The 23,292-nt window shown below is 38.0% G+C and overlaps 3 protein-coding genes across 3 annotated transcripts; all 3 read right to left on the reverse strand.

The window, feature by feature from the left end:
* Window positions 1-10,363: 10,363 nt before the first annotated feature.
* Window positions 10,364-12,469, reverse strand: LOC121782942 (reticulon-like protein B2). Its single transcript, XM_042180955.1, has 5 exons — window positions 12,166-12,469; window positions 11,319-11,499; window positions 11,087-11,228; window positions 10,910-10,979; window positions 10,364-10,800 (listed from the first exon to the last, which is right to left on the reverse strand). The coding sequence occupies exons 1-5, from the start codon at window positions 12,368-12,370 to the stop codon at window positions 10,634-10,636; spliced, it is 765 nt and encodes a 254-aa protein (XP_042036889.1). The 5' UTR covers window positions 12,371-12,469; the 3' UTR covers window positions 10,364-10,633.
* Window positions 12,470-15,457: 2,988 nt separating this feature from the next.
* Window positions 15,458-16,473, reverse strand: LOC121781722 (agglutinin-2-like). Its single transcript, XM_042179419.1, has 2 exons — window positions 16,265-16,473; window positions 15,458-15,923 (listed from the first exon to the last, which is right to left on the reverse strand). The coding sequence occupies exons 1-2, from the start codon at window positions 16,471-16,473 to the stop codon at window positions 15,458-15,460; spliced, it is 675 nt and encodes a 224-aa protein (XP_042035353.1).
* Window positions 16,474-20,478: 4,005 nt separating this feature from the next.
* Window positions 20,479-21,981, reverse strand: LOC121780537 (membrane-associated kinase regulator 5-like). The gene is made up of 2 exons (XM_042178114.1): window positions 21,008-21,981; window positions 20,479-20,912 (listed from the first exon to the last, which is right to left on the reverse strand). Exons 1-2 carry the CDS (start codon window positions 21,879-21,881, stop codon window positions 20,851-20,853), a joined length of 936 nt encoding a protein of 311 aa, XP_042034048.1. The 5' UTR covers window positions 21,882-21,981; the 3' UTR covers window positions 20,479-20,850.
* Window positions 21,982-23,292: the final 1,311 nt, after the last annotated feature.

Genomic DNA, 23,292 nt, shown 5'->3' on the forward strand with positions numbered 1-23,292 from the left:
ATAATGTATACTCCAATGTAACCACATCTAAACAAATGTGGGAAAGCCTAGAGAAGAAATATAGCATAGACAATGCTGCAGGGACTGAACAGGTTGTAGCATCCAAGTTTATGGACTACAAGATGGTCGACTCTCGACCCATCATGGAGCAAGTCCAAGAGCTCCAAATGATCATCCACTCCTTAGTGGCTGAAGGGATGACCTTGCCCGATAAGTTCCTAAGGTGCACGATCATTGACAAGCTCCCTCCAAGTTGGAAGGACTTCAAGAGTTATCTCAAGCACAAGCGAAAGCAGATGACCCTTGAAGACTTGATCGTGAAGTTGCGCATTGAGGCCGACGTGCGCAAAAGTGATCAAAAGGCTAAGGGCTTCACCCCAAATGAAGCCAAAGCCAACCTGTTGGAGCGGGGCGGTCCCTCCAACAAACGCCCTCGCCCAAACCGTCCAAACGACAAAGGGAAGGGAAAGCAGCCTTCAAAGAAGTTTGAAGGCGACTGCTACAAATGTGGCAAACCGGGCCACTTTGCCAAAGACTGCCGCAGCAAGAAGAAGAAGCCGGCAGCCCACGTCGTTGAGAAGGAGTTCAAGGACTGGGATGAGAACGACCTCATTGCAGTGGTCACTGAAGAGGTTAACCTTGTTGATAACAAGGGAGGCTGGTACATCGACACCGGCGCTACTGCTCATGTTTGCTCCGACAGGAGCAAGTTTGCCTCCTACACTGCTGTTGAAGGGAGGAAGATCAACATGGGGAATCAAGCATCGTCAGAAGTCCTCGGCGTTGGCAACGTGATTCTCATGATGACGTCTGGCCTAACTATCACTTTGAAGGATGTGCTGCATGTCCCGGACATCCGCAAGAACCTAGTGTCAGGATCAATACTAGTTAATAAAGGGTTTAAACTTGTATTTGAGTCCGATAGGTTTGTCTTGTATAAGTTTGGAAAATCCATCGGAAAAGGTTATGTAACCGATGGGCTTTTCAAGCTTAGTGTAGCAACTCGAAGTGTTGCGAAGCCATTGGCCAATAAGAATAAAGCATCTACTTCCTCTTATTTGATTGAGTCTTCAAATTTGTGGCATTGTAGATTGGGACATGTAAATTCAAAAGCCATTAAAAGATTAGTAAATTTAGATTTACTAAAGGCTAATGAATTGGATATCCAAGATAAATGTGAAATTTGTCTTGAAGCAAAAATGACTAAGTTGCCGTTTCACTCGGTTGAACGAAGCACAAAACCCCTTGAATTAATTCACACGGATGTATGTGATTTAAAGATGTTGCAAACTAGAGGTGGTAAAAAGTACTTTATCACTTTCATAGATGATTGCACAAGATATTGCTACATTTATCTTTTAAGAAGCAAAGATGAAGCAATAGAGGCGTTCAAAAATTATAAGAACGAAGTTGAGAATCAACTTGGTTGTAAAATCAAAATGATTCGAAGCGATAGAGGAGGCGAATATGTAGCCCCGTTTGAGGAGTTATGCAACGCAAGTGGTATAATTCATCAAACAACTGCTCCATATTCACCACAATCCAATGGTGTTGCAGAACGCAAGAATCGAACTCTAAAAGAGATGATGAATGCACTGCTACTCAGTTCAGGATTACCACATAACATGTGGGGGGAAGCTGTTTTGACAGCAAACTATATCTTGAATAAAATCCCTCTCAAAGGAAAAGATGTTACTCCTTATGAGTTGTGGAAGGGAAGGAAGTCATCCTACAAATACCTCAAAGTGTGGGGGTGTTTGGCAAAGGTGATGGTTCCTCCGCCCAAAGAAGTTACAATCGGACCTAAGACGGTTGATTGCATCTTCATTGGATATGCACTTAACAGTAGTGCATATCGATTTGTTGTTCACAAGTCTGAAATATCGACTATCACAGTAGGAACAACAATTGAGTCGAGGAATGCTGTATTTCTCGAAAATACCTTTCCTTGCAAAGATAAGGAAAAAGTATCAACCAATTCTGAGACAAGAATTGAAGAAGCCACTAGTTCTAAACAAGTGGAAGAAGAAGCCACTAGTTCTAAATCAACAGATGCGGAACCTGAATCGCGCAAGCGTGCAAGGCCCGATCCAAAAGATACAGTACTAAGACGTGGTAATAGAGTCAGAACACCAAAAACTTTTGGTCCTGACTACATTGCTTTCATGTTGGATGAAGAACCAACATCGATAAAAGTAGCCTTTGCTGGCCCAGACGGGCTGCATTGGAGAGAAGCTGTTCAAAGCGAAATTGATTCAATTTTGCTAAACCACACATGGGTGTTGGTTGATTTGCCCGAAGGTGCTAAACCTTTAGGATGCAAATGGGTTCCTAAAAGAAAGTTTAAGGCCGATGGAACAGTTGATAAGTATAAAGCCCGATTAGTAGTAAAGGGTTTTAAACAAAAAGAAGGACATGACTTCTTCGATACCTATTCACCTGTAACAAGGATTACATCTATCCGGGTGCTTCTCGCTATTGCTGCATTGCACAATCTCGAGATTCATCAAATGGATGTAAAGACCGCGTTTCTGAATGGTGAACTAGAAGACGAAATCTACATGGAACAACCCGAAGGGTTTGTAGTACCTGGACAAGAGAAAAAGGTATGCAAGCTCGTGAAATCCCTATATGGATTGAAACAAGCGCCATTGCAATGGCACTTGAAGTTTGATAATGTGATGTTATCAAATGGGTTTAAAATCAACGAGTACGACAAATGTGTCTACATCAAGAGCACTAATAACGGTCATGTTATAGTGTGTCTCTACGTTGATGATATGTTAATCTTGGGTAGCAACACTCAAGTAATTAACGATACAAAGGCCATGTTAAAGAGAAACTTTGACATGAAAGACATGGGTCTAGCCGATGTAATTCTTGGAATGAAGATTTTAAGAATGAATGATGGAATCATCTTAACACAATCACATTATGTTGAGAAGATATTGAATAAATTCAAAGCCTATGATGGCGCGCCGGTTAAGACTCCAATTGAACTCGACGTTCACTTGAGCAAAAACAAAGGCGAGCCCGTTGCACAAGAAGAGTATGCACGGGTCATCGGGTGCATTATGTACTTGACTAATTGCACTCGACCTGACATTGCTTGTGTCGTGAACAAGTTAAGTCGTTACACGAGCAATCCAAGCAAAGAGCATTGGAGAGCTCTTGTGAGGGTTTTGAGATATTTAAAACACACTCAAAATCTTGGGCTACACTTCTCGAGATACCCCCCGGTGCTTGAAGGGTACTGTGATGCCAATTGGATATCCGATAATAGAGACTCACTTTCAACAAGTGGATATGTCTTTACTATTGGGGGTGGTGCTGTATCGTGGAAATCCACAAAACAGACCTGTATAGCCCGATCAACAATGGAATCGGAGTTCATTGCCTTGGATAAGGCTGGTGAGGAAGCCGAGTGGCTTAAGAACTTCCTTGAAGACATTCCATGTTGGTCTAAGCCAGTGCCACCAGTGCTGATTCACTGCGATAGCCAAGCGGCTATTGGAAGGGCAAACAATGGTTTCTATAACGGTAAGTCTCGACATATACGTCGACGACATAACACCGTGAGACATTTGATCACAACAGGGGTGATTACAATTGACTATGTGAAGTCAATAGATAATCTAGCGGATCCGCTAACCAAAGGGTTAAACCGTGATCAAATGAATAAGTTGCTAGAGGGAATGGGTTTGAAATCCACAAACTAAAGAATTGTCATAGTGGTAACCCAACCATGATGACTGGAGATCCCAAGAACTTGGTTCAAAGGGACAACTAAGCTATGAGAGTTCATGGAAAAACACTCAAACTATATCTATTCCCTAGAGAGCAATAGAGTGTTGGAGAACTTGCCTCGTGGTAAAGGCTAAGTCTATGACTTTTAATGGTTCTTAAGGATCTCAAAGAGATGGAATTCTCAAAGAGACCAAGTATGGCAAGGTACTTGACTAAGAATCACCTACGTAAGTGCGAAGTGTGGTCGCTTCATAAAAAACGCACTTATGAATCCAAAGTGGTGTCCAAGACCGCAATGGACACAAAACGTGAGAACGGATGAGGTTGAGGTGTTTAAGTGTTAACACCATTGTCTCGGTGCACGCCGTGGGGGATTAGTTCAAAGCATCGCGCTACTAAGCCGCCTGTGTATCCGATGGTGTCGACTATGGAGGGTTCAAAGTCAACAACTACCTATCCTTATGCTTATATACCTCGCGAGGGTTGAGCTTGTGTCTGCATGCATATGCATTCGGCTATTTCCACTCATGTGGGGGATTGTAAAAAATCATGGATTAAATATGCCCGGTCAATGGATTTTGACCAAATAATAAATGTGACGAGACATTTAATTTTGTGAAATTAAATGACATAGCGTCGATCTACATTTTACGTAGGTAAATGTAGTATATTCACTTTCTCAAATCCGATTTCCGGTGAGTGAGAAATAGTGGATTAAAGTTGGGCATAATTAGCTTTTAATTAAAGCTTGGAGATGGAGCTTAGGGAATAATTAACTAGTGTTAATTATCCCACATTGGAGGATTAACACATCTTTAATGTGTATAAATTAAGTGACTTTATGTTACTTAATAATTATAGTGGACCAAGATGGGTGAAAGAGCCCACACGCGCGCACACGCGCGCGCCGCCGCCGCCCGCCCGCCCGAGCCCGAGCCCGTGCCCGTGCCCGTGCACGTGCTCGTGCTCGTGCTCGTGCTCGTGGTCGCGGGCGCGGGCCGCGGGCCTCGGGCCTCGGGCCTCGGGCCCGGGCCCGAGCCCGATCCCGAGCCCGATCCCGATCCCGATCCCGATCTCGATCTCGATCTTGATCTTGATCTTGGACTTGGACTTGGACTTGGATCTTGGCAATTGGTCTTTGGGTGGTCTTTGGGCTTGGTGCTTGGCCCAAACTATTCTTTTTGGACCACCGCCGAGTCAGCAATCCAAGTGGCTTGACACGTCGTCAAGCGAGGCACAGTCACGGTTGCCACGTGAGAAATCCACACGCTCCACACACGGATGGCACACTCCTGCCACACGTCTGTAACCGACGTCGGTTACGAATTGCCATGATGACAGCCATCATGGCTGTTGACCCCCTGCAGTGGACTGAGCCTATAAATAGGCCAGCCATTCCATGCATCACTACACAATTCAAAAAGCATTCTGCATCATAAGCTCTCTCCCTCTCCCTGCATAGTTTTTTCTGTCGAAGCTCTGCCCTCTCCTCCATCCAGTTCGCCGGAGCTCTGTTGATTGCGGTGCTGCATCAATAGAGACGTAGCCGTTTACCTTTGGGGACGACACGCCAAACCGAAGAGCACTACCGGGGCGTATCTCGTCTTGCGGGAAGAGGCCTCCTCGACTCGGCTAATCACACTGGTTTAGTAGTTTCGATTATACGTTGTATTTTTAAGTTCAGTTCTTCCTTTCCTTTCTTTTGGGTTGTATTACGCCCGGTAGTTATCTTTGTAATCCCAGAAACCAACATAACATACATCACTCATGCAAGTGGCTGTGTGTTTTTCATTAATCAAGAAAAACGCATAAATGTGCCCACAAAACGAAAGCTGAAAGTTTGTTTCTATACGTCATAAATCCTGTCAACTACGATCTTTTGATTGGTGAGATGCTCTCTTCATTTCTTCAATCATAGAAGAAAATATGTACTCCATTTAAATTCACATTAAATTATACCCTAACCCTAGCATATATTTTACACATCGTCATTATTAATTTGTTATCATCATTATTACTTTCTCACTGAGTATTGTTTTAGAATTCTTGAAATTTCCTTCCACAATTAGTTTTGAATTACTAGAGTAATTAAACACATAAATTAATTCAAACAACGAAATGAATAAAGTGTGAACAAGTGGTGTCTACAGTTGAGGTTGAGCTGTATTAGCTACATAAAAGGTGAGTACGAAACTTCATTTCACTTCACTTATTCAAAGAGAACTTTGTTTTTTCTTCTTCTTCATGACTTTCCTACAAATGGGTTATAAATTGTAGTTACTGCATTTTTATTGCAGTGAAAGTGACATGGGAAATAGCAGTAGTATATAGATTTGTGAGGTTTGATGCAACAGTTAACTCTTTTGTATATGACCTAAGGTCATCCACGATGGGGCGGACGATAGCGCACCTGATGCATCGGGCGTGCTATCGTCCGCCACTGTGGCACCGCGGACAACGGACGATGCGTCGTCCGCGCCCGACGCTTAGTCCGCGGACGATAGGGCATCGTCCGCCCATTGTGGGCGACGCGGACAATACAACGCGTTTTAGTTTTTTTTTTAATTCAAAAATTTTGTTATATATATACCCCAGCTTCACTTTTCATTTGTAACTTTTCGATTAACTTTTAAACTCTCAAATTACGCTATAAAATGGATTCCGGTGGATACTCAAGTCCTAGTAGCCCGATGTTTGGAGATGGCGCACGGTGGCCGGGTACACAACCTGACGAATATCGGTCGTTCGACGCCAACAAGCAGTACGATCCGGACTTCAGTACGGATTCGTACGGTCTCTCCGACATGGAGACGTCTCCAACTAGCCCTGCCGCCGCTTCCCGTCGCGCCGCCAGAAAGAAGCGGACCAAGCACCGGGCGCACAAGTTGCCACCTCCGACAACTTGTGAAGAGTACGCCCTAGGACGTACGAACTACCAGCCGGATGAAACCCTTGTCTTGGCGAGGTGTTGGGTGGATATATCGGAGGACCCGATATTCGCGAACAACCAGAAGCAACTCGCGTACTGGGAGCGCATCGCCGAGCGCTACAATGAGGCGAAGCCGCCAAGCGCGTACAAGCGCCAACGGGAGCAGCTCCGCAAGCACTGGGATCAGGTGAAGAAGCAAGTCAACCTGTTCGCGGCGGAGTACGAGAAGTGCTCGAGGGATCAGGGAAGCGGCGAGAGCTTGAGCGACGTGCGCGATAGAGCGTTGTTGTCGTACCAGTCCATGTACGGCGACTTCAAGCATTTCAACATCTGGGCGCTCTTGAGGGATAAGCAGAAGTTCCAAGGCGCGATTCTGCACACCGGTGCGGCGAAGCGGACAAAGAGGACAAAAAATCAATGAATTTTTTGCCGTTCTTTTAGTTAATTGTTGTGTTTTTTAATAAGTTTGTATTTATATATTTGAAAACATTTAAATTAAATAATAAAACAATAATAAAATGCTTAGGGCGCCCCACTGCAGGTGGAAGGACAGGAGGATAAAAATGCTGACGTGGCGGTGCATAGGGAGGGCTTTATGGCGCGTCTTAGGGCGCCCCATTGTGGATGGCATAATACCTAAAGAATTAACGCAAGTAGCATTAGTGTATGACAAAAAGGTAACTATATTTAGTTTGAAGTGGATTTACATTCATAAAGGCCTGTGATGAAATCATGTTAGGATTTTAACTGGTAAAGTTAAGAAAAGAATACGATGAAATCCTATATACAATCTTAATATTGTTATTGTTATACAGCTACATGAGTAAAAGAATCAGCCAAGGGGGCATGCCTTTATGAAATTATTGAAATTTCATAATTTGTTAGGTCACTTTGCAAGTAATAGAAAGTGCTACTATAATTATTTTTATATATGTGAGTATAAGTTAGAGGAGACAAGTTTGGTGTATCTTGTCTTATCTTTGGCCAGCCAAATTTAATTGGTAATGAATGTCTATTCAATCCGTATGCGATTTAGAAGGAAAATTTTAACAAAAATCACTGCAATTTTAAAAATTAATAGAAAAATCATGAAATTTGGATTTATTCTTAAATATTTCCTAGTGAAATTATATGTGATATGAAAATGAAAAATCATATGTACATTAGTGATTATATTTGCTCCTTTTATTGTTTAATTTACATACTACTCACTAAGTTCTAACACAGCAAATGCAACGTCTCGAACAGATTTGTGTAAAGAAAGTGATATAGGCGTGTATAGATTTGTGGGGTTTGATCTTTTTGTCTGACCTATTGGCTAATAGCCTAATATAATAGCGCCATTTTCTTCTTTTTTTTGTTACTATAAACAATGGAGTGGAGTAGGATAAACTTTAAGATGTTAAATTACAAAATCTCTTCTAATTTTAAATAATTTGTATTTCTTAATTCTATTTCATTTTTCTTCCAGGCCAGTTATATTTATTTTTTTATCATTTATTAATGATCACTGATCCCAAACATTCTACTCCATATTATTATTATTATTATTATTATTATGATTATTATTATTATTATTATCTACTAGAGTGGTGTTCAATTTTCAAGATAAAATAATATCAACATATAATATAGGATTGAGTTGTGAGATTTATTTTAGTTATAGGAGTTAGCTATGACTAATTATTCCATGATTATCCACCTATGATTGAATTCTCTTATGAATCAAACACACTACATATTTAATCCTGGGATACAATCTTGCAAACTGAACATCCGCTAGAAGTACTAGGTAATCATAAAATAATTATATAAATATTGTTGCTAAAAATTGTAAGAACACAAAAATCACAAACTGCTATAAAATTGAATATGTGAATAAAGTGCAAATAAAATTGTCTTTACCCAATATATTCTTATATTTTATTTGTTAAGTTCGGGATGTTCTTTTAATGTTGTCTATTGATTCCATATTTCCATATTCCAGCAGTTTACAAAAATTTTGGCCCAAATTTCATTTTCAATCTGTCCACTAAATATTTGTCACTTTCCATTAATTTATTAATAGGGTTAACGTAACTCACAGCACATTTATTTAATCGGGATCCTTACTCCATTTAAAACACTACCATTCAAAATAATTCTTGTTATTCACTGGTGACAACCTTTAACAAAAAGAAAGAGTTATTACTTTTTAATTATCGATTAAAATAGTGACCGAACTCTGTTTTTAGTATAATAGTGACCTAACTAAGATTAGATAACAAGCACTTTCCGATTACAGCCGTTAAATATTTAGTTTTAAAATTATTGGTTAAATGAATAATCCAAATAGTGATCTAGTGTTGGAATATATACTCATGCATGTTTTTATTCTCGATATATTTCTGTGTCTAATTTAGGCATACCTCTACGGGCAAGGACAGCAGGGTGGCTGTGCTATTATGCACCCACATCAATTTTTTATAATAAAAGATAATATTTTAATATTATCATTTAAAAAATAAACAATATACTACGGGTGGAACAGCAGTCCGTGTTGTGCTATTAGCCATAGCAGGGGATCCAAACCCTACCTCTACCTCATCTTCACTCAATATTTGACATAATCAAACTCATGTGTATTTCAAATGTTAAATTTTAATTTTGAATCTCACCAATATTGTTATATATGATTATGTATATTTATAAGGTGAAAGACTTAGCTTTGAATCTCCGCTACGTTCTCATTCATGTTTTGTACTACTATGTAACATTATTGATATCTTTGAAAGTCTAAACGAGTCAGAATGATGGCGTATGGAAGACAATTGATCTACGCTGTCATGACTAGCGAGGATGTTTGGGAGTTCCCTCGGAGTGGTGGTACAACAAAGAACCAACCACGATCAACGTGACCATGATTAACAAGAACTTGGAGTGGTGGTTCAGCGAAAAATCAGTCATGATTTTAATTTAACTGGAGTAGTAATTTTCTTTTATCACTCTCAATTTAATTTCACATTTTCTGTAACAACTAAAAAATAAACGATATTTATTTATTAAAGCTTTTTTTTGTTCGCTCATTGTCAACAATCCTGCTAAACGTAATCCACGGTTACCAGACCATCAAGCAGCCTAATTAAATACTCTCTTTGTTCCATAGTAATTGAGGCGTTTCTTTTCGGGACGGGGATTAAGAAATTTGTGTTAGGTGAGTTAAGTAAAGGGAGAATAAAGTGGAAAATGAAAAAGGTAGAGAGATGAAGAGAGAATAAAGTAAGAGAGAGTAAAATAGGTGTGGAGAAATGTGTTGACTTTTACTAAAAAGAAAAATGACTCTATTACTATGGAACGTACCAAAATGACAAAATGACTATGGAACGGAGGGAGTAAGACGCTAACGACTAGGAATATTCAGTATTGATAGCAAGGACTAAGAAGAGAAGGTGTAGAATGGATTGAAGATACTCACAGTTGCGGTAATCGGAAAAGCTACCACTGAGGGCTTTTTGGAGGGGGGAGGGAGGAGCCGGTCGATCTCAAGTCGGAAAATAACATGGTCGGATATGGGCCTTTCGCATCATGTTGCCCAATATCCTCACGTGGGCTGATTAAACGGCCCAATTCAATATCAAATTTATTTGTTAGTGAAATAATTTTTTTGAAACTAAAATAAATGTTGGTAAACGTAAATTTAAACATGTCTTTACCATGAAAAGAGGCAAACTCATCATGCCAATTAATATTCGGCTATCCATAATTATAAAGCAATATAATTTCAAACACTGGTGCAAAGACAAACTCAATACCGCCTAAATCAATCAGTAAGCATTTTAAACTACGAAACCATAATTAAAAAAAAAAAGACCAAACACAGGTTCGTTCCATCGGGGCATCGGACAACTTAGCCACAAGGGAAATGGAAATTCGAGGCCTTTCAAGATCGAGTAGCACCACCTCACATGAAGGAGTCTTCTAGGCAAGCTTCTTATCTTTAAGACCTTTTGGGATTTTGCTCAAAACCTTGGCATCAAACACAGCATATTGTTTTTTGAACTCGGCCTCAGCTTTCTCGGCAAAAGCATCAACCTGGTCTTCGTACTTCTCATAAAGAACAGGAACCGTGTGCAGCAACACAAAACCTGTATGATAAAATGAGAAGAAAATGGAATGAGGTACTGCAGATGATGGCTGTTTACAATACTGGGCAAGTATATCATTAACTGAGATACAAGATGGCTAGGTACTTACAGATGTAAAACAGGGTAAGGGAGTTGAAGCAGGATCCCAGTATTGAAACAATCCAAAGGCCAGCAATCACCTATTATGACATAATGCAATGCCAGGATCAGCAAGAAATCAGATGAGATTAATAAGAACAGCTGGCAGTAGAATGTAATTATCAGAAGATAAATACTCGTGCCATACAGCAAGGAATTTCTTCAAGTCTCGTCCAGATGCTACAACACGAAGCAAAGCAAAAAGTGAGTTGATTTCTGTCCTAAGGGCTGATGCTACGCCCAGGACAACATCTTGAGGAAGAGCGATTTCAGGGATCTTTGGCGGGGACCTGAGAAGTTATATAGGAAGTAAGACACATAAGAATGGGTAAGACGCATGGAAATTTCAATCGGTACATTCACATCATAAATAACCATACTTGTTGATGAAGGTGGATGCATTGGACCACAAGAAAGTGACTGCTAATGCAAGAATCAGGATGTGGCAAACTAGAGTGAGCAGGTGATACTCAAGCAACTCAAAAAGCACCCAAATTGCAGTAGCAAGACCTATCACACCACCAGTGACTTTCTTGTCCCTCCATAGGAAAATGTCAGCAGCTGCCAGAAAAATATAGATGCATCAATAATAGATCATGAATTATGCAAAAAATGAATTATATCAGTTACATCATGAAACTGTAATACTACGTTTATTCATGGACCTTAATCGAACCTAAATAAAAAGCAACTTCTAGTTATGCAAATATGAACACAGTCACCTCAACTCCTCAAGCAAATAGTCAGAAAATTCAGTCCATGAACTTATTATAAAAAGAATAGCTTGGATTCAAATAAATGGCAATCATAGAATATCGTTTCATTCTCAAACGCGCTTGAATTTTTAACAAATCCTTTTAACACATCAAACATAGATACACATGATCATTTCTGAAGACCTAACACAATAAACCAGATACAAAAGTGGAAACAAAGAAGAAGTTTGACCTAAAATACAATCCAAATCATCAAATAACCGCTCACGATTTAAACAAACTGAATTACACAAAATGCGGCTCATAACAAGCGGCAAATCAATTTCAAAGATTCAAACATTGAAAACAAATCTTCAGTTACCAATCAATTCTAATTTCAAGTGTATATTCATAAATCTCATAAACGACATTAAATCTGACGAATCGAGAATGCACATACTTCAACAAGCACTCAAAGTTAATCGAAACATTCGATAATGAAAATTAACAGAAGAAAAGGAAATAACCATACGTTTTCCGCCGCCCAAAACCTTGTGCACTGGCTTCTCGCGGCCGAACAAACGGTAGATCTTAGCCTTCACGGCGGATGCCGCGGATTTGAGGTCCCCATCGTTATCGGAGTCAGATGACGACGAACCGCTGCCGTGGAACTTGTCAGTGATCTTATCGATCAGAGATTCAGCAGCGGATTCGTGCTTCTCGTGTTCTTCGGCCATTGATTCCAAACTTCGATCTCAATCCACGCCGCCTGAAAAGTAGTTTACTTCACTAGCTAGATACACTATGCTCCCACCTTTTTCGCTTGAATGTGAGAGAATGAAAATGAAAAATCCGAGGGCTTTTAAGCAAGGCATTGCGTTCGGAATTGCCGAGCCTGGGGCTCGGGTATCCGAGCCGCTTGGGTTAGAGTAACGGAAACCGAGAAAAGAAATTCCAAATCTGCATTGATGGTACCGAGGTTTAACGGCCGTTAATTACTGAGCTTCTCTTTCCCTTTTTAAAAACTTTTCAAATTTTAAATTTGAAAGATGATTTCATTTGTAGTTTTGAATTTGTAAATTGAAAGAATTACAAAAGATGACTAAAATGAAAAATAAGTGAATAAAAACATTCAAAATTAATTTGATAAATGAACTAAAATGGAAATATGGAGTAACTATTTTTCATGGGAGTAGGTGATATGTCTTATAATAAATAATGGTCATATAATGCATACCTATAGCTCAGTTAAAATATAAACGTGAAATTACAAACATCCTCAAAATTTTCTTGTATGTTCCAAAAATATAATTTCACATAAAATTGTTTGTGCCTTAATATAACGTGGCCTTACCTTCTTTTTGGAAGAGTGAATAAGGCTTGATTGAAATATAAAAAATTTTCCATTTTCGAGAGACAATAAATACAATTTTCTATGTATAAAAAGGGAAAATCAATATATGTCTGTAGAATGTAGTAGGAAATTTAGTTTAAATAAAAAATACAAGTATATTAATTTAACATGAGTTTTAGCTAAACTGGACATGTATTGTAACTTCTTGTGACTTCTATTATTCAGAAAAGAGTTTGACATCATTTCAGTAGTAACATCATTTTTATTGATAATGTATGTCTATTTTCTAATACCATTATATTAATAGTGTTTGTACTACTATTTGTATATTACTAGATCATTGCAATAATGAGTAAATTCAATCAGCAAAATCTATTTAATACAATTTGATAAATATGCTGCATAATATATTTACCAAAAAATGTGACATGAATAGAATTGTTGAAGACATAATATGAATGAATTATTTATTAGCATATTGCTAGCAAATAATACTCCTATAGGAGTACATTACAGTAGAATTACGGAATTTGAAGACAAAACGGAGGAGAGTTAAGAAGAGACGGCGTCACGATGCAGTTAAAATAGAACGTGGCTACAAATAGTAAAGCAAGTGACAGACAGCGGCTGGTTTCCTATGTCGTGACGTGGCAGTAGGTGAGTGGTGGACACCTCATGCCTAATATCGGACACTGGTTGGCCCTTTCCTTGCATCCCTATGGGCCTGTTTCATTTTGGGCCACTCCCCTTTTAGTAGTGGATTCAGTTTGATTTAAGATTAGTTTATTTTTCGCCACCTTTTAAATTTATGAGAATTTCTTGTGCATTTATACTCTACATACAAATACATTTACAAATGTAGCATTGAATGGTTGAGGCTAATAGAAAAGTTTGTAATTTAGTCGAGCCATGAAAAGTATTATTCTTAATTAGGGGGCTAAGGACAATAGGGTTAATAAGTAAATTCATAATAAATTTTATTGAAAAAAATAATGAATCAATTCATAATTAACTATAATTTAATTTTGAAACGGTTTAAAGCCAAAAATATAGTAGAGTACAAGTAAAAAATAAATTTTGGATTTTATGAAAAATACTTTCTCTGTCCACAAAAAATAATATTGATTGCGGACGTCATGGATTTTAACGCAATATTGATAAAGTCAGAGAAAATATAAAGAATTGGTAGTTGAAATGTGCCCGGCCAAGTGTTGCATGTGCTGCACGCATGAGTCGATTGGCTCTTGCGCGTGATTGCACAACACGCAGAAGGCCAAGCGTGTGACATGCAAAGCTGTATTTTACATACTACCTTCTTCCATTAAAACAGAAACTATTTTCATCTTGATTAGTCCCTTAAAATGAGAAACTTTCTTTTTAAAGAAATATATTTCCTTTTTAATAAGGTGAGACTCGTTCACTAACAATATAATACGTATTAATTATAGATTAATACGTTTTGAAGAGAGAAGAGAGTGCTGGCGATGGGCGTGTATTTGGGAGAGAGAGGAATTTGAAGAGAGACGTGACGGTAGTCCGGGTCCACCCCCGCGTTCGAGTAGATGTCGAATTTCACTGCGAACACCGTGTGGACGTTTGAGTAGAAGATCCCGAGGCCGTTGCCGGGGGGGAATCGCCGCCTTGTTGCTTGATGATGAATTTCACGGTGGTTTTGAAGTCGACCTGGGCGTAGACGGCCTCGGGAGCAGTGGGTGAGGGGGTTGTTTCATGGGAAGACGACGGCGCCGGAGCAGTGGGTGAGGGGGTTGTTTCATGGGAAGATATAGTAATATTGATGATAACACAACATTTTTGGAGTTTTAGAATTGTTTAGGAAATGTAGCAATTTATAATTCTGCTTGTCTGCGACAGAAATTGAGTTTGATTTGCTTGTGAGTCTTGGATTTGTTGAAACAACATAGAAAGATTCAATCCATTGGATGAAAATAAGGAATCGTATATGAAATTTTACAAATATAATAATTGACTGATTTTTATCCTGTTGCTTGATCTGCAGCTTTTATTTCTTGAATGGAGGAAAATTCAGCTTATTGGAAAAAATCTTAGGTTGATTGTGAGCCTTGATTTATTAATAAAGTGATAGGTGAGAGAAATAAATTGTACTTATGACTCCCTTTGTTCTATGTTAAGTGTTTTTTTGGCACGGGAATTAAATAATGCGTGTTTAATGGGTTAATTAGTCACAAAATAAAATATGAGTAAGAAGAGAATATAGTAAAAGCTTAATAAAAACTAATTTCATTAATCATTAATGGTACATGATAGATGGCAATCCCTTATTTTTCACTACACACATAGTAGTACATAATAACACACACAAACACAAACATATTGCCATCATCTTATTTGTAGGACTGATCAAACGAGAGCAAGCTCAATCGCTAAGCCTTTACATCACAATTCACACCTTACATTCACACATACTGGTGAATGTGGCCGGCGCCGGTTTTCACAAGAGTCGAGGTAAATACCACGCTACGACGTCGAAAACCTCGATCGCCCCGCCCGTGTTTCCCGATATCCCAACCTCAACCATCTGCGGAAGGAAACTGCTCAAATCCTGCACATAGCTCACCTCAAAGCTCTCTGATCCCGCGCTGACCTGCACACTGATCAGCTTCGTTGCCTGCACGTAGTTGATCCGGGCAGTCACCTCCAGCCCGAGCAGCGCGCCGCCCACGTCCGTCTTGTTCTTCGAAACATTCGACCCAATATCAATCCCGACGTGGCGGTAGCTCGGGTCCACACCGGCGTTGGGATAGATATCGAACTCGACAGCAAACACGGAGGGGTTGAGCCCGGCCGGGTTGAAGATGCCGAAGCTGGCGCCGGTGAAGCCGAGGGGGGAGCTTTCGGGCTGGATGAAGAAGGTGGGTATTAGGAATCGACTGCCAAGCTTGAACACAACAGATAAGCTAAGCAAGCCATATTTAGATAAATGTAAAAACACAATATCGTGTTTCAATTGTCAGAAAACTTGTGTATTCCATTAATGATGCATCAGCCCTTTTTATACACATACAAGGAAGTTATAACTAGATTCTATCCTACACCACAATTGAGACCACGTTCTCCACTTGCTGCACATTCTAGACGTGTGTTCAGTTTGTCCACACAAATCAGTTTATCCATCGTGGCTTTGATTGCTGCTTTTGGATTGCATAACTTCTCTTGACTTTGGCCGTCGACGCCCGTGTGGGTGATGGTGAATTTGAGGGTGGTTTTGAAGTCGGCGTGGGCCCCGGATTGCCATAACTAGATGGGGTTGGAGTGGCAGGCGGGGTGGGAGAGGGGGTTGCCCGAGGCGTCGGAGGGGAAGTGGGCGTCGCCTTGGTAGATTAGGTCGGTGGGTTTCTGGCCGTAGAAGTCGTAGGTGAAGGAGGTGGACTGCGACCGGGCCGTGGTGGCGGTGGCGAGGAGGAGAAGGGAGAGGAGTGGGATTAGGGATTGGAGGAGCTTAGCCATGGCTTTCTTACTTGCTTAAGTTGATGTGTTTGGTTGGGTTTTTGCTTTGGATGCGGTGGATGCTTATGGCTTGTATACACACACTTCTATTTATACTAGTCTAGTGCTCATTTATGTCATATTTTACAATTTTTTTAAAATTACATATCATGAGACTAGTATTAATCTAAATAGTGTAAGGAAGATGTAAGTATGTAACACGCCTCTCTATATGTAACAAACAATCTCATATTTTCATGATGAAGTTGTAAATTTGTAACACTAACCAAAAACACTAAATAATTAATTTTCAACCAAAATGGATATTTGATCATATTAAAATGACTACTTTTCTCCTAAAAAGGAATTGGGCCCTAAAATTATGAATTTTGGTCCGATTTTTGTTTTTTGACAAACTTTAGTCTTAAATAGCACAAACATTATAGATTGTAACAATTTCTCAACCTGACCTGACCCGACAGACTCTTTCCAACCAAATTGAAACCAATGTGATGATCGACTTAAGAACATGTACTATGTACATGCATGAATTTTACTAAAATAATATCCAAACGAACACTTCCACTAGTGATACCAAAGGTTACTCGAAGACTTGCAGCAAAAAAAAAGTGCTCATGCATACTTTTTCTCTCTTGTTTGCATAGAACACACCGATCATTCTCATTACTGACTAGTCTCAATATAAAAAGCTATCTCTGGTATTGATTTTTTAGAAGAAGAAACTACTTGAAGTTTTGCTCATGGTGAGACAATATTCTGCCACACGAGACACCCTTGAACGTGTGGCAAACTCTCATCCTCCATGATTTTTTATAATTTCAAAAAAAGAAGTTAGAAATTGAGAATGAATTTGATAAATCACTCGACCAAATCCTCATAATAGCTGTTGGGAATGAAGGATATATGAAATACGCAGCAAATACATAAAGATTAAAGAAAGGACTCTAAGTTTACTTATACTAGTGTAATTAGTGAAACAATCGTGTGGAGCAGTCTTACATATGTTCATTTTGTTGCAAGTTATGAATGATTTGGTTAACATCGACGATAATTTAATTGTGCATGTAATAGTATAAATATGTTAACCTAAGAATATCATATGATATACTTCTATTTAGCTAATATGCTTTGAATGATGAGGCAACGGTCTAACTATATAACGACAAAATAAAATAAAGCAAAGCAAAGCAAAGCAAAGAAAATGTGCGCAGCAAATTGGTTCAGTGGATATGGAATTTTTTTACTCAATTATTGTACTACTCTTTAGTACATGCACAGTTATCAAGCTGAATTCAAAACGTGTTAATTTTTTCCTAAATGCAATAAGGTAGCTTTTCATGGGAACACGGTAATGTAGTATGGATAATATTTAGAACTCAATATTATCAATATTTAAAATGTGTTAATTTTGTTTTAAATGCAATATTGCATTGCTGAGAATAGTATTCATGGGATATTTACCGAAATACTATTTGAGATTGTACAACTTTAAATAAGTTAGTATGCTCGTGACATTTGGATAGTAACATTTAAAATGTGTCGGCACAAAATAATGCTATCATAAGATAAAATTAACATATAGTGTGGGCCTATACCATGGGCCTGCAAAAAATTGACAACTAGTTGGGCCTCAGTAACTTGAAGAAAGCCTATAATTAAAAAAAAGCTCTGTTTCTGTGAAGCCCATAGGCATTGAGATCAGCAAGAGAGAAAAGATAAAGTCATAGGCTTTTTTATATCTTGTGGAACTCAATTCAATAATTTCCAACATATGTTGGTTTATATAAAATTTTATATATTTCTCATATTCGTATAATATTACGAAATCAAATTTATTGAAAATAATTAAGCTTTCTAATTATATTCAAAGTAATCACATTTCTTGTGTTTTTACAACCACAATCATACATTACCTAGTCCCAAGCCATGAACGTGGTATATGTATTGGATTGATTGACTCGAATCGAAATCGAAAATTATCCATCAGTTGTTAGTCAAAATAAGAATTCATTTTGACTAAACTATCTAGTTTTCTTTAATTGTTGGAACTTGGAAGGCATATCTCATTCCAAGATCTATTGTTAATTTGATCGGGATACTATTTTCAATTTAATTAACTTTTTTTCGATTTATATAAAGACAAATTCCAAAAACTATAAATTTTGGTTAAATTTGGATTTCAAACTATGAATTTTAACATTTTTCTCAATTTTCACAAATAATCTAATTTGAGTTAAATTGCAATTACTGTGGCATCTGAAAAAATTCTATGAGAAGAGACCACATATGAATGCTATTAATTTTCTCAACTCATTTAGCAAATAACTCAACCACATCATCAATTTAAAATCCAGTGTGTGTCAAATTAACAGAATATTACAAATATAAAATCGAATATTTCATGGGATGAGAAAAATGCTAATATTCATAGTTTTTTTAATCTTTTTATGGCTGATTTTTAAGTTGTGAGACGTCGAAATTTAATCTAAATTTATGGATTAATTTATCATTAATTAATAACTTTAGTTACAATTTCCCTTTGGAAAATAGAGATGTACAGTATACTTGGAAGAGCCATATAGATACACATGAAAGGATGTGAAACTTCAACATTAACACGTTATGAGTAGTTGAAATAAACAAATAAATAAAATAATGAATGAGAAATGGTCAACAAAAAAAGTGATAGTGATATGAGCATTTATTCTTGTTGTTTGACTAGAAAGTGTCACTTGTTTATCCATTGACCCGTGGTCTACGCTTAATAAGCCTTACCGTAATTGAAGTGTGTTAATTAGGTTAATTGAATTTACTTAGACAACCAAGTCAAAATTATACAGTATAAGATGATCAAGTTCTGATTTAGTAGTTTTTTAAAAAGTGAATTAAATTATGAAATGCAACTCCTACTCTTTTTTTGACAAATACGTGATCACGTGACTGATCTTAAACACACTACTCATTACATAAACATGGACATATGTAACACTCTACGGAAGGAAATTGATATTCTTAACATAGCTATAATATTTTCACGTATTTAAGGTCGGTTACTACATCATCGTGTCTTTTGTTGAAAATGATACGGTTGAGACAATTACGAAAATTGCAAACTTCTTGAAAAGTACTTTAACATGAAACTTTCAACATAAGGTATATAGAGTTAGGCTAAAGATCATTTTTAAAGGTAGAAGTGATACGCACCAATCTCATGTTATTCTTATTTAGTTGATTAATCATTATATGAATGTTGCGAATGCGAAATTTATTAGCCTATAGTCTGTTTTATGTTTTCTTATGGCCGTGTCGAGTACAATAATGTTTATTCAATCAGTAAAAATATAATTCATTTTTTTCTATAAAGCGTGAAGTAAAGAAAGTTGGGCATCAATGATGTTTTTTTATATTTATACATTGTATCATCCTCTCCATGCTATCATAAGTAAGACAATTCTTTCGGAATGAAAATTAAGAAACGTAGTGAGTAATACGGAAAAAACAAAATAAGCAAGCAAAATTGAGTAAAGTAAAATATTAAATATGTTATTTTTAAATATTATTCTAAAATTATTAAGTCGTTTTATTTATTTTTTTCATACTTGCTCTATTTTTAATGTAATCTATAAACATCATTTTTTAAAATCTTGCGTACAAAGCAACGTTTTAACTAAATTGAGACAAATGAAACAGTAATTTGATTTTTATGTCATGGATATATCTTCTTTTGTTTGACTACAAGTGTTCAAAACACCATCTTTGATAAAATCCGACTAATCATGTTTAATGGAGTTTTTAGATTAATGTCGAAAGTTGGGTGGCAGGGATATTATGCTTTTATTAAGGCAACATATCTCAAAGTTAAATTTCAAAAATAAACATGTGAAATTAGAATGATAATGATGATATATGTAATTCACACAATGTGCGTTGCTTGTCAGCTTTAGATTTAGATTTAAGTCACCATAATTAAATAATTTGATTTTTCATGGGAATCCACAAACGCAATTGATCACATCATGACTTTAATTTTAAGTAGAAAATACTAATCCATACATACACAAACAACTCGAAATGTTACAATCCAAGACACCTCCAAAATTCAGCCACACCAAACTTCTTTAATCATATTTCCCTCTTCTTTTTTTCGTAGTAAATTCCTCGTTTGATTTTTGGCAGACTTTCAAACTTACTTTTTACACAACCAAAACTACGCTCTAGCATTCACACTCTGCCCAACCTCCTATTTTCTGAATTTTTCTTTTCTTTTTACGGCGCCAAAATTTACATGAAAAGATCCTAATATAATCTCATCTTCATCATATCTCTGAAAATATGACGTCATGCTGAAATCATCGCTGTGTGCGTTCCCGCTGCGGTTCAAATGCTGCACCGCTTTTGCTCCTCGAATGAATTTCTCAACGGGAATAATCGCGAATAATCTGAAATCAATTGAATAATGAATGATTAGCAGCTTGAATTTGAACAGATTAATCCGACTATAAACAAAAATTGAGGTGGTGAAAATTGAAGTTACCTTGTGAAGAAGAAGAATTGAGTGATTTTTTGCAATGGAGAATAGCGCCTTGGATTCCGTCGTTCTGTTCCAGCAGCGAATCGTCTCTGCGGCGGATCGACAACGGCGCAACGCCTACCGTCGCCGCGGACGACGCCGAACGGCTCTTTCCTAAATTCCGCGCCACGATCTTAAAACTTCCGATCCGGCTGCCTTCTGAAAACTTCGTCGGAGACAAGTTAATCGCCGCGGTCACCGGAGAAGACGACGGAGTAACGGAATCGGTCGATTTGATCATACTCGAAGCCTTGGCGTAGAAAGGCTTAATCAATTTTAAATACCTAGGTACGGATCTCTCCGTCGACCCGGCGTCGGAAGCGGTCTCGTAATCGAAGCTCTTCTCTCTCATCATTTTGCTTCTCAAACTGTTGTCTCTGGTGAAAACCGGCGCCTCCGCCGCGACTCTGAAATTGGCGGAGAAACGGCTGCTCCGGTCGAGTTTCGACGATTTCGAGAGCTGATTCGCCGGATCCGCCTTCGTCTCGCCGTTCGTCGGCTCAGCCTTGCTGCATTTTGACGATTTCCTGAAACCTAGCATGAAGACCTTAAACTTCGGAGCTGATCGGAGGATCGTCACCGGAGACAACGGCTTTGAATTCGAGAAATCGTTGTTTTTGGTTAGGAGAACGTCTCTCGGAGATTCAATGAACTGAAAATCCTTCTTCGAATCTCCGCCGCGTTCCTCCGCCGCAGCACCGCGCTCCGGCGACTTGAAGTCGAGGTCGAAGAACGAGTCTTCGTCAGAGTCTTCGTCGTCGGTGACGAACGCTGCATTGCGCACGTCAGCTCTGGCGGCAGCAGTTCTCCAGAATTTGAGAAGGGCAAGCGCTTCCATCTAATTGGATAGAGAAGGTGTAAAAGAGAGAAAATCTGTAATTTTAGAGAGAGAATATGAAAGTTAGAGAGAAGAAGAGAGTTCAATTATGGATTGGGGAGGAGAGGGGAGCTAAATATAGAGAAGGAATAGGTAGCGTCATGTTTGGAGAGAGATAAAAAGCGGTACCACGTAAGGCAGGAGAAAAGTGAAAAAGGGAGAGGAAAGAGGATAATGCCAAACAGAGGAGTAGAACTGTTTAAGCAGGACTGAAATAACTGGTGCACCGGTCAGAGCTTGACCATGACTAGGGCTCAGGCTTTTAGGTAGTTTGGACTATTTGGTGTTGATGCAACTAAGCCAAATATATTTTCTCATTTTCAAATTCAATAATCTCTCCGTTGAAGCATTTTTTAAGGCATTTTTTTTGCCATGAAATTTAAGAAATAAATATTTAAAGGTTAAAATAGAAAGAGTATAGTCAGATGATAGTGAATAAAGTGAGAGAAATAAAGATAGAATAAAGTATGAGAGATAATAAGGTTATTGACAAATAAGAAAATGAACCACCTATTTTAGGACAATCTAGAAATGAATATATGACTGAATTATCTTGGGATGGAGGGAGCCCAATTTTTTTATTTTATCATGGATATATCACAACTTAATTGATGAGACGATAACCTTTGAATATTACTTTTGCATCTTTAGCACGGAGATATATTATGTCTAGAACACGTCGTCTTCAATTGCAAACTCTCTAGTTTAATCTAATACTTTTGTTTTTGGACGTTGAATTTGTCAATTTCTCTTCTTAAAGAACCCATAAAAGCATCTACAAGGGAAATGGTAAATGGAGAGGTAAATAGGAATAACTATCATATTTACCTCTTCTTAATAAAATTTCATGCTCCAATGGAAAAGGTATTTAGGGAGGTATTATACCTTCTTTCATTTTGAGAAGGTATCTTTACCTCTTCGAAAAAAAGGTAAAAAGTTAGTTATTTTTGTTTGCCTTCTTAATTTACCTTTTTTGAGAAGGTAAATGAGAAATATATCTTCTCAACTTACCTTTCCCCTTGGAGATGCTCTAACATGGATGGTCAGTCCAGAATTCTCAACAAGAAACTTTGGATTCCCTATTCTTTGTTAACATGTGGTCTGTAAGGACATTCGGAACTTGATTGCGTTCCAAGAATGAGAACTCTTCACATTGGATCAGATAGTTGACGACAAGGGCGGATCCAAGAATTCAATTCAGAAGGGGCAAAATTATATTTATAAAGAAATTTTTAGAGTTTGAGGGAGGGCATTCATGAAGGAAATTGAAAATTTTGTAAAAACCGAAGAAGAAAATAGTAAAAAAAATATTGGGGGGCATTTGCACCCTACCCTCCTCAAGTGGCTACGCCCTGGTTGACGAGTTGAACAA

Source organism: Salvia splendens, chromosome 20 (assembly GCF_004379255.2).
Source record: "Salvia splendens isolate huo1 chromosome 20, SspV2, whole genome shotgun sequence".
Lineage (NCBI taxonomy): Eukaryota > Viridiplantae > Streptophyta > Magnoliopsida > Lamiales > Lamiaceae > Salvia > Salvia splendens.

Bases quoted from the DNA above. Each gene is read 5' to 3' on its own strand.
- LOC121782942 (XM_042180955.1), bottom strand. From the start codon at position 12,370: ATGGCCGAAGAACACGAGAAGCACGAATCCGCTGCTGAATCTCTGATC. The intron at 11,500-12,165 runs GTATGGTTATTT...TTTTTCTGGCAG, and splicing joins GGTTTTGGGCGGCGGAAAAC to CTGCTGACATTTTCCTATGG. The intron at 10,801-10,909 runs GTAAGTACCTAG...TTTATCATACAG, and splicing joins CCTTACCCTGTTTTACATCT to GTTTTGTGTTGCTGCACACG.
- LOC121780537 (XM_042178114.1), bottom strand. From the start codon at position 21,881: ATGGAAGCGCTTGCCCTTCTCAAATTCTGGAGAACTGCTGCCGCCAGA. The intron at 20,913-21,007 runs GTAACTTCAATT...AATTGATTTCAG, and splicing joins CAATTCTTCTTCTTCACAAG to ATTATTCGCGATTATTCCCG.
- LOC121781722 (XM_042179419.1), bottom strand. From the start codon at position 16,473: ATGGCTAAGCTCCTCCAATCCCTAATCCCACTCCTCTCCCTTCTCCTC. The intron at 15,924-16,264 runs GTTATGGCAATC...TGGCTTGCTTAG, and splicing joins TGCCACTCCAACCCCATCTA to CTTATCTGTTGTGTTCAAGC.